This window comes from Odontesthes bonariensis, chromosome 22, assembly GCF_027942865.1.
Source record: "Odontesthes bonariensis isolate fOdoBon6 chromosome 22, fOdoBon6.hap1, whole genome shotgun sequence".
Taxonomy (NCBI): Eukaryota; Metazoa; Chordata; class Actinopteri; order Atheriniformes; family Atherinopsidae; genus Odontesthes; species Odontesthes bonariensis.
In genome coordinates, this window is record NC_134527.1 from 17,274,368 (window position 1) to 17,286,391 (window position 12,024).

The 12,024-nt window shown below is 41.2% G+C and overlaps 1 protein-coding gene across 1 annotated transcript in view; it reads left to right on the top strand.

The window, feature by feature from the left end:
• ctif (CBP80/20-dependent translation initiation factor) overlaps window positions 1–12,024 on the top strand; it is a 58,684-nt gene that overhangs the window by 22,068 nt on the left and 24,592 nt on the right. Inside the window, exon 8 of the mRNA XM_075455100.1 lies at window positions 8,712–8,788. Within this exon, the coding sequence (XP_075311215.1) occupies window positions 8,712–8,788 (77 nt within the window). The remainder of the gene's footprint in view (window positions 1–8,711; window positions 8,789–12,024) is intronic.

Genomic DNA, 12,024 nt, shown 5'->3' on the forward strand with positions numbered 1-12,024 from the left:
ATGCCTCGTTTATTTTGGTGGAAAAAAACATGCAAAATGTGTTGTCACGAATTGGCTCAAAAGAAAAAAAGTATTCATGAAGGGTAGTGTGTGTGTGTGTGTGTGTGTGAGAGACAGAAACTCACCTGGTAATGGTACATAAACATTATTGTGGTACTCTCACTCGTGGAAATTGACCTCTGAAGTCGTGCAGGTGCTTCTATCTTCATCCAACTTGTGTGACTGTGTTGTGACAAGTTATTGCTGTAACCCGGATGACGGGTGAAGAATTAGACGGCATACAAAGGCCATACGTTTGTACGGAATAGTTACATTTGCGAGGATTAGACAAAGATGGATCATCTTGGATCATGGATGGATGGATCGTAATTAGTAAGCTTTAGGTGAGCTGGGGGATGTTTTTAAATGATGGATCAGTGAGGTCATTTTGTTAAGAAGGGGCACATGTGAGTGGTATTGGTCTTAACTCACAGCTAAGACTGCCAAATACGGAACCATTACTTTAAAATAGTTTTGCTTCCTTGCTGCCAGTTGGACTATTCAACATGTCATGAAAAATGAGGTGCATCAGACAGGGAGCCGAGGGGTAGAGTGAGACCAGGGAGAGAGGGTGAAAGTGGCTGGTCACTGAGGAGACATCCGGTCTCTGCTCTGTGAACAAAGCCCTGCAACAGGAGAACAAAGCAGGAGTCTGGAGCTGAGATATTGTAGACTGGTTGGCCCCTCTGTCTGGAAGTGTACGTGCCGCAGAGCAGGACTCTGGTTGTGAAGGGCCGCCTGGGGCGGGGTGGGATTTTTCTGGTGGTCTGTCTGTCAGCTGTCAGTTTGTTTGAGACCTGCATTACACTCACAGTAGTTACTCATATGGATTTACCGTCTCTGTTTGTTCCCGCTCACCGAAATCTGTCTCTGTCATATCTTCAGTCCCATCCCATACCTCGTCAAGCTCTGCTTCTTCCTATTTGCTGTTTCCTTTTTCCTGCCCTCTTCCTACTATCCTCATCATCATTGTCATCATCATGCCTCCTCCCTCTTCTCCTTATGCTGTTCTTCACTCCTCCCCTCCATCCTTCAAATGTTGGTAGGCAGCAGAACAATATCCAGGGGGTCATGGTGACCTGCAGCCCCCTCCCTTTGGTCACTTCCTGCTATTGTCTCTGCTCTTGCTGCTTATTGGCTCCTACGATTTATTAACCACTCACATACTGGCTTAATCACCTCTGTGCACTGCTGTGCTCTGGGATCTTGGCATGAGAGAAACACTGGGGGCCTGAGTACATGCATGACAGCAGGATACGTTGGGGAAACGTGTGACCTGTTCCACATGATATTAGATAATAGTTACCGACTTTTATATTGAATGGCGGTTGGAATATCTGAATATGTAAGAGGTAAAAAAATAAAAATAAAACACCCAAGAATAATCAGTTGTAATTTGGTGGAATGCTTAATAATGAAACATAGCTTGCTTCATTTTATCATGACATCATGCCATATTTATCCCCACAATTTGTCTGATGCTTGAACCTTCAGCAGGTCCAACAAGTTCCAGTTTGTTTGATACAAATTTCCCTCCTAATATTTCCTCACAGGGCTGTGGCAGACAGAAACATTCTATTTGTGGCATACCTGTTACCAGAGTGCAGAAAAAATGTATTGTTCTGTTGAATTTGCATTTCATACACTTCCGTTTCTATGAAATTAAGGCAAATCCTTTTATTAAGTCTCGATATACCTTTATTTGGGAGATTGATGAATAACATTTATTTATTTGCACTGTATTGGCCCGCGTCAGTTGATTAACTTTGATGGCCATGCTCTTCAGATGTTCACTCATGAGTATTGTGCCATCTCTGAATGCACCTGGCCGTGCACACGTGCAGTGTAAAGATTATCTGCGTGAGATGTGTTCTCACTAATTGAAATATTTTTGAGTGATGTCTAGGTAGAGTGTACAGGAGGCACCATAGGATGCTAAAAGTAGTGTGAGCTGTAGGAATTGCAGGCATTTTCAGGATTATGTTGTGGTAGTCCTACTTCGATAGATGAGCTCTGCATACAAGTTTAACAGCCGATAGTCACACCTTGGTCTTTTCGGGATCTCTCAGGGTAATACCATTAAAATTTCTTAAGTGTATTTTTTTATTTTTTCCCCCAAACCCCCCTTCTGACTCTGTTTCATGATTACTGTAACTTAAGTCTGCAGCTGGTGTCTGCCAACAGTACAGAAGAGACTTAGAGCTGCCACTGTCAGGTTCAGCAGGTGATCTGCGATAAGAGACAAAGATGTGAGGTCCTGACATCTACGTCTCATTTAATAAGAGATCTGAGGACAGGGCCACCGACCGATAGACAGGCACATCAAAGAACTCGTGGTCTGGCAGGAGATGGAGCCATTGTGGGATCAAAGTGTCAGAGGGGGAAAAAAGGCAGAAAGAGCCAGTTGAGCCCAATAGAAAAAGTAACCACTGCTGCAGCAGCAGGTTTCACATGCACAGAGGTCTGTTGTTGGCATCCCTGTGAGTGATGAACAAAAGCTTCAATGGTATTTCTTCTCCTTGTCTGTTGCTTTGTGTGTTCATGTGATCTGCTTTGTGTTATACTGGTGAATACAAACTATTGAAGACTGAAGAAGCTACAGCTTGAATTCGTCATAAAAAAAAAAGAAAATTGTTGTGGTAACACTCACACATACCTGTGTCTAATAAATCAAGGCATTTTATCTCGGTCGTACATTCCGAAGCAAGGAAAAAAAGCTGAATCTAATCTCTCCATAGACACATACAGGAGCGTTATTTCTCCTGGCTCGGTATCAGATGTGTTTCTACTCCCTATCTGTATTTTACGCGCTCGCTATCTTGCATTGACGGTCTCTCTTGTTGTCAGTCTTGCTCTTGCTCTCTCCTCTGCTCTCAACAACCCGTCCAGTAATGCCACCCCTGGGGCAGTTTTGAATTTATTGCTTTTGGCTGACGGCCCTTGCAACATAAATAAGCTCAGAGAAACAATGGACTGACTAACTGAGCATCATACCAAAACTGTTCCCCACTAGACGTGGCAGGAAAGCATGCACTTCACTTTCTGAGGAATTGCAGAGAAAGTTCGCTAATCATTATTCTCCAGTTTCTATTCTTCACATTTCCATCCTTGTTAGCTGTTCTCATTTCCTTTCTTTCCTTTCCTGCCACTTATACCCCTGCCACACTAAAGCAGCGTGATTGTTATAAACGGATCAACGGCGGGATTTGAGCCAGGTCCACGACCCTTACAGCAAATCTTTTTAGGTGGTTTAACTTGTTGGGTCAGTCCTTTTAAAAGCTACATCTTCCTTTAGTGTCAAGCTCCAGTAAGCTGTGCTTTTGGTCAGGAGCTACGTGGCTACGTGCTGTTGATTGAAAAAGGACAAATCCCCTCTGTTAGCCTCTCCCAGTAACCTGTAATTTCTTTTTTTCTTTTTCCTGGAATGCTACAGGGTATGTCAACTTCCTCTCAAGGTGCACACCCAAGCTGATTATACAACACGCACACAAAGACACACCTCAGCTCGAGTCGTTCATGTCAAACTATTTTGATTTGGGTTTTTTTTGGTTGACATATTGTATGATAACCATTTTTCGAGGCTCCAAAACTTTTTTTTTTTTTTCCCCCACATGGATTCGCTGCCACTACCCACAGTAAAAAATCTTACTCCAGTCAAACCATCGTGACGCCACAGTCCTCATCATCGGTTCCAAAACGATCAAACGGCACTCGCAAACCTTCTCATCTTTTCCTCGAATTATTGAATTAAAATGAAAGATTAAATTAAATTGAGTTATTTTGTCAAAACATAATTTGTTTAATTTGAAAGCGTTGACCACATATCCTTCCCAATCTTCAAGTAATTTTGTTCCTCAAGGTTGAATTAAACAACAATGTCCTTGTTTGTCGATGACTGTAAAACACACACAAACTCAAACACACAAACTGACGTCAGGTGACTTTGGAGTGTCAACACAATATTTCACCTTGTGATGGTTCAGATGGCTGATAAAGTGACTATTGCTGTCATAACTTTTTAACTTTATAGAATAAAAGTGTTGCTCCTGTGCAGTACTTTGCACTCTGAAGGATGCTCCTGAATCTCTACCTAAATGCTCTGAAAAACATTCTCATCTGTTCCTGCAGCAACCCATCACACTGACGCAGCCCTTTAGATTAAACAAGGCTCTACCTTTTGGTCTAAGTGCCACTTTAAACTAAAGACGGATGAGATGAAGAGGTTTGTCTTAACCTCCTCGTTTGCAAGACACTAACAACTCACACTCGTACAAGCTGTTTAGAAATATCACAGTCTCTTAGGAACCTAACTCCTATATCTGTATTTGTCTTCCAAATACACAAATAAATGCAAATTCACAGACAAAAAAAACTTTTTCTTGTTTCCATCAGCTTTCTGCCATTCTCCCACACACACATCCAGCCCTAGTCCCACCCCCCACCCCACCCACCATCCTTGTCACGTCCACATCACTTATGCTGCCTGTCTCGAGGTGAGATCCTCTGGCTGGGGACCAGGACAGCTCATGGCCCTCTTTGATCTACCCAGCACTGGCTGCTACCTGCAGATAGCATGTTCACACACACAGTGCTCTCCTCTTTTATCCAATTCTACATATCTAATTTCCTCCCTCTCATGTTTCTACATCATAAACTGTGAAACGCACTGGAGGTTTAAGATTTGTCGTACAATGCAAAGTACAAATGTTGAAAAAGTTAAAGGGTTTTTAGCAATGTGTGGTGTGCATTTAAGTGTATGTACTCGCTGTCATCTGGTTACCATTTGAAGGCAGCATTACTGCTAATGATATCCTAGAGCAAAAGTACAGAAGCTAAAGATGGAACGGTTTCTCAGTTTCTTTCTTCTTTTCTCTGCTCCTGCCTAATCCTTTCTGTCTGACTGCTCTGGTTGTACAGAGTTAAAGTCAGGGAGGAGGAGAAGCTTGACAGATAATATATATACCACAATTACATGTGATCCACATGTGAGAGCCCGAAAGTTTGTGTCCATACACACTTTTACACTATCTGCCTCTCACATCTGGATCAGAATCCAACCATCCCCCACCAGCCTGAGAGAAGCAGGTTAGAACATCAGTGTCAAATATCAAGCTTTCTGGTTCTCTGAATGTGCATTGTATTTTTATAAAAGAGAAAATATGAGTGTTCTACTTGCTGCGAGCAAAAAACCTGTGTTAATGCTTTGTATGTACGGTGTATGGTCTGTATGATGTCCTTGAGAATGGCATTATAAGTCTACATTTAAAAAAACAAACAAACCCCCCGCCCTGTATTTACTTTTCAGCCACAGTAGAAATAATCCCCCTTTTTTTTTTTTTTTTTTTTCTCCCGGTTGCAGCTGTACAGAATGCACTACAACTTTATGTAGCTTTTATGCAAATAGAAACTGAAAATTCACTGTGAAAACATAAGTGGTGCTGGAAAAAATGCCCCAACCGTCCAGGTATGTGCTGTGTAATGAGTCATTTTCAGCTTTTTTTGTGATTCTGTCATGAAAATGAAAGGAACAGAATGATGTGCAAACACTGCACTGAGCTGCATGTCCTCACAGACTGTGGCCGCTCTCTTGCACAATGTGTTGGGTGGAGAGTGAAACATTTTGAACTTTCTTTGCATCAGCCTGCAACTGTCAGCGCGTACATCCTTCCTGATAAATAACTGGTATTAACACCAATTGACTTTCATTAAGTTTGATGCTCTCTTTTGACTCGCTCATGTGTTGTGTCTTGGAAATGTCACTGTGTGCACAGCTGTTCATAGTCGGGCTCATTTATGCACTCATCCTTCTCACAACACCGTTCGTCACTGCAAACTGCATGTTTACTCAACAGAGTTAGTCCTAGGCCTCCCGTAGCCATGGTAACAGCACACAGTGATGATGAGCAAAGGGGAGAGTGTGCTGTTTGATGGACAGGGCTGATGTTTTATGGATGACAGATTTCTTACTTCCTTTCAGAGGAGGCAAACTGTATAAGTAAGGGTCCATATCCAAGAGACTGTATTCGATCATAAATACAAATGCTGCTGCCACTAGTGGGCAAAGATTTAATCAAATAAAAACAGTCTGTTGTTCATTTACATAAAAACTGTATTTTGATGTTGCCTCTTTGTTGTTGGTTTCATGAAATATACTGTCTGTACCTGAGAATTCCTGTTGCCAAACTGTCAAGCAGGAATGAGTGTACTTAAAAAGGGTTGGCCAGCTTTTAGATCTTGAAAACAAAAGAAATCCTTGCAGTCCTTGAGTGCAATTCAGCCATAAATAAGAGAGAATGGTGCTGGATTCCACCACGTTATATTGTTAACACTATGATGACTGAATATATTTGGGTTTTGGACAGGTTGAACAAAACAAGACCAAGATGGAAGGTCTCTCACAGCTAGGCATCATTACCAACCCTGAAACTTTTGTGTGAGCAGCTCATTTAGTAAAGTGGCAGCGACGGCTCCTGTTTTTACACGGGTACAACGTTAAGCTTCACAGGGTTGGAAGCTTACTTTATTTATCATGGAAACATTGTTTTTTTTTAGTTTTTTTTTTTTAGTGTTTCTAAGCAACTTGCCCTTTGACTTGATGCTTGTGGTAGCTTGAAACAAGTGTCAGAATTCTGCTTGGATGTCTGACCACTCTTCTGGGCAGAATTATCAGAGTTCAATTAGGTTTGTTTGCTGCCACAATCCTGACATTTACACACAGTCCATACATTTTTGATAATAGAGGTGAAGTCTATGGGAACACCCTTCCCAAACTGTTAAATTACTCTGCTTTTCACAACCAGTTTTAATGCTGCTGTCTTGTGGATGGTTTGAGGTAATGTCGAAACTTTCTAATGTATTACTTGTTCTTCATTATTCCATCCCCTTTGGGCAATTCCAACCATTTCCATTGGCAGCAAAACGGCCCCAGATTATAATGCTTCCACCACTGTAATTAACAGCCGGAACAGTGTTCTTGGCTTGAAATGCCTCGCCTTTACTCTTCCAAACATACGTTTGATCATTGTGGCCAAATAAAAACATTTTTGTCTTGTCTGGCAACAAAACATTTCTCCTGCAGCGTTTTTTTTTTCTTTTTTCTTGTCCATGTGGGCAGCTAGAAAATTTAGTTGGACTTGAAGGTATCCAAATTGGACCAGGAGCGTGTTACTTGGAGAAAGCAGCCTCTCAGTGCACGTGATGTAAAACTTCCAGCAGCTTCCAGTTTATGGCAGAGCTTTGCTTTGGTTGTTCCAGGATTGTCTCTAAGCCCCGGGACAAATGTCCTCTTAGCAGAGACAGTTGTGATCTTTTTTCAGACAAAGTGGCTACAAGTTCCGAAAAAATGCGCTTCCATGCAAAAAAATTTAAATGTTGGGATTTGCAGTTTGTTTAGAAATGCCCCGGGGAGACTTGTGTAAATGTGCAATCCTTAACTCAGATCTGTTCTGAGCTCCTTGCTTCCCCCCCCATTGTACCACATGCGCGCTGGTCCAGTGAGTGCTGTCAAACAAAACCTTTTCATGTGCAGGGAAGCTACCAGCTGCAGTCAATCATAATCTGTAACAGGACGTGAAGCGGCCTTGGCAGGTCAAAAGACATTAGGGAACTTTCAGCACCACTGAATGAATAATGTGAACGGCTGTTTTTACATTTTTGACCCTGAATGTATAGATTTTTATGTCATCAATGCCAGAAGATCCACAGTAACTGAAAAAGTGTGCACCAGCTCTTCTGATTCCCTTTATTTTAAAGGTGTATGTTGTATAATCCCCCTGCCCCATGTCTTCATATCGAGTGTCTGTAGACTTCTGACCAAAAACTGTTCTTCCGCGTATAAGTCGGTGAAAGAAGATTAAAAAATGATATCCTTCAGGTTGGTTTTTATCCCAGAAGTGTGGACGGGCGTATTAACACAGAGACGTATTGTTCCATGAAGAAGAATGTGAGATGGACAATGCTACCCATCTATTTATTGTCCATGCAGTTTCTAGTCGCATTTTCTCCTCTTTTGTTATTCCAGTGTGAAGCTCATTATATTTTAAACGCTTACATGAAAAATACAACCTCAGATGATTTTTGGCTTAGCTTCCTCGTTTCATTTTTCCGACAGCGTAATGCTGCTGCATTCATGTAAGAAAAGGCACAACAAGGCTCACTGACTAGAGTGCGCTTATTGCTTTTCTGCTAATATTGTCATAATTTGGAGCCTTCCATTTTACAGATGAGAGATTTAAAATTGTGGGACTCTACACCTGTGAGCAATGATTTAAGTGTCCAAAGCTGAATTCTCAGCTCATTACTGAGCAAATTACAGAGCAGTGATCGAGGGAGCGATTTTTAAACACACCTGTCAGTCCGCATCTGTCAAGTAATCAGAATTGGGGAATTTTCAGTCAAAGTTTAGCTTAAGCGTTACCATGGGAATACTTATGGTGATAGCGCAATCATCATTTGGAAACGAGCGTGATATTTGACACCTTTTAGGTGTGGAAATGTTTTTATCCAGTCATTTAATCAAAGATGTAAACATGCTATAAAAACGGCTCATTTAAAAAAAAAAAAAAAAGGGGGGGTGTACATGTTCTAATGTACATTTACACGCCTCCACTGAGTGATATAAATCTCTTGGCTTGGCAGCAGCTGTCTCTCACACTATGATTTGTCTCTCGCAGGTCTTCCCACCCCTTCCTAACGAGGCCGAGATCGCACATACCAAAAAGCTCTTCCGACGCAGGAGGAATGACCGAAGGTAATGATGCGGCTCAGCACTTCATCCATGTACACAACACAGAGACCTACATCAGATAGAGGGAATGTGTGTGTGTGTGTGTGTGTGTGTGTTTTGTCAGTGCATAACAAGGACCGTAGCCTTAACATCTCTCCCCCAGCCAAAGCAATGTCAAGACAGGAATGCAGGCTCCACACTTCACTGCAGACAGGAAAAGAAAAACAGCAAGGAGACATTGAAGGGTTTTTTTCAAACTGAACGGTCACTCAACAAAATTTCTACTAGTCACTCGAGTTAGCCTGCAGTATTCACTCCAACTTTTTTTCCGATGATGGATTTACGTGTCCTCCATTGTAACATGCACTACTGCTACTTGTCCTATTTCAAAGGTCAAAACTCAGACCAGTTTTTTTTTTTTTTTTTGTGTGCTGTGAAATCTAATTTCACCAAAGTTTGACTTAACCAAAACTCTGCTCTTAGAGAAAAAAAGAAAGAAAAGAAAAAATCGCTCTCCCTCCCTGCCCTGATGTCACTGGAAAACTGTTCTTCAGTTGCTAAGAGACAGGCTAAGAGCAAATATTTTGGTTGTATTTGTGGTTTAAAAAGAGGAAATTGTATCTAAACCAAATGGACAAAAGCACTTTCATCCCGGTTTTTAAGTGCAGAGAATATTAATGTCTCTCCAGAGCTGTTGTGTTTATGTTTGATGGGTGCAGCGCAGGCCTGGCAAAAAGAACAGAACAAAAATATGAACTTGGACCAACAGCAGTGTGCTTGGGTTTCAGTCTATTTGTTTTGTGAACTGGAAATATTAACAAAAGACCATTCTGTTTTCTTGTTCACTTTGCTTCCAAGCACACTTTACTTTGTATCTTACAGCTTGAATCCAGGTTTTTCACTTGAGTGTGTTTCTATATCTGGTGTATGTATGTATGTATGTATGTATGTGTGTGTGTGTGTGTGTGTGTGTGAAGTCTTATTCTGCCACCAAGAATAAATTGTTTTTTTACCATTTGTTCTGAAGTGAAACCTGATTGATTGATCTTCAACACCAGCAAATGGGTTGATGGAAATTCTCACAGGCATGCCTAACGTTTGTCTGAGTCAGTGACTTTTCCCTCCACATTAACCAAAGCCTCAAACATGTTTCAAATCTGTCTTTGAAGAACTGAAAAGGAAAAAAAAACATCAAACATAGTATAGCTCCTTAAATGCATAATAATCCCACAAAACTGTAACGTATCTCCTCAAAGACTTTTTTGATGGTAGACATGAAATGTGAGCACTCGCCGCTTCCCTTTTACAAACCTTCAACTTGCTTCAGTTTGATGGAGACTGTCGAAGTTTTTCCATGCAGATGAATCAACAAGCTACAACACCGAGCTAGCAAGTGTATTACCATTCACCTCTCATGTTTTGGGATCACATTCGTGGTAAAGCAACGGGGAAAGCAGGACCAATAAAAGGGGTAAAAAAATATATATATTAAGGATCTGACCGCTCTACAGTATCAGCAGATGCAAAGTTTTATTATGAAGCATTTTGCCATAACTGGCCAAATCAATCATCTGGGAGAATTTTGTTGAAGTCTTTCACATCCTTTAAAAATGACAGAGAAAGCTTTGGAGGACAGAAATGAAGAGAGTGGAGATATATGGAATGTCAAGTAGGAGGATGATAAAGTTGGTATTCAGTATGTTTCCGTTTTTTTTTTATAAAAAGTAGTTTAGACATGGCCATTAGATCTATAAAAAGCTTTGTATGAATAAAGTATTGGCAGTTGACACAGCCAGAATTGCCATTACTCCGTACTAATCTTCATTAAGCTTAACATGCGTGTTCATCAAATACATTAACTAGATTTGTTTGTCTATCAAACATGCCGCTGTAATCCTTTTATGTCGAGGCTGTCTTGGGTTAATGTTCCCGAACAGAGCACAGCCAGTAGCTCAGAGGCAGTAATGAGAAACCACAGATATTAAACTTGTGTTATATTTTGTGCTCAGTTGTGTGTGTGATACATCAACCCAGCAGGGTGAAGGGAAGAAAAGGTCAGAAGTAAACTTGCTGGAAAGAGATGATGAAATATGGAAGTAAAGTATTGATCAGTTGACTGCATGTTTGAAACATGAGGGCTGTATTGAACAAAGCACACGAACGAGAAAAACAAAAGGAGACCGTGAGATTGAGTAAAGGAAAAGTGTAGGCTGGCTGTGGCAGGATGGAAAAGAAAGGGGAGGTAGTGCATGTGTTTCTACTTTAGTAGGCACGTCAAGCAGGGCTGAAATTAGTTGTGATTTACTGGAATGTGCTGCTTACTGCTTTCTGCTTCAAAACAGAAGAGGGGCAAGGAAGGAGCTCCTTCCTCATACCATTTAATTTATCCTAATTACTGAGGAGCTTTTTAGACTGTATTTAGTCTTTCTTGCAAAAAGTACATTTTGTCCACAACATAGTTTTTCTATTATTCTTACACCTGAAGACTGATGATTTTAACATCAAGCACTAAGGCTGCCTGCTTGGTCAAACATCTCAGCTCCTTACCTTATTGTTAGGAAAGGAGCCGACAAATGTCAACTGTGAGGGGAAAATATTGGCATGATAATGACAATTAACCCTCAACTTCATGATACAAATGTGTGAGTGTGTGTGTGTGGGGGGCCTGCATTTATGCAGCAAAGCCAGATGCAGCATTCTCCAGTCGGGTACAAGCACTGTCCACTGAAAACTGGGACTTTTTTCTACCTTCTTACTGTACCTTTGAAGGAAAAATGATGCACCCCCGTGACAAAAATGTATTTTTATGTTCTGGTACAAAAATGTACCTTGCAGGTGGCAAAATAAATTTGCTTGTGCTGTGGGTAATTGTCATCATCATGCTGCGAGGTGGCACTGCCACCACCATACTGCCCTCGCCAATAGATAGCAAAATGTATGTATAATGAAAAAACATAAAGAATGCCAATAAGATCAACAATGTCCAGGTGAACACCCAGGTATCTGTGGTCCTCCACCACCTCCACCTCTTCTCCCAAGATAGAAATAGTGTTTGGCATATTCCTGGTCCTCCTAAAATCTACAATCATGCCACGCAGTGGTCCACCAGTTCCCTGACTACGGCTGTGTTCGAAACCGCATACTACATACTACATACTACATACTACATACTTGCAAACTGCATACTTCCATTCTGCATACGGCATACTGATCGATCAGACAGTATGCAGAGCGTTTACCCACAATTCATTTCGCTCCTG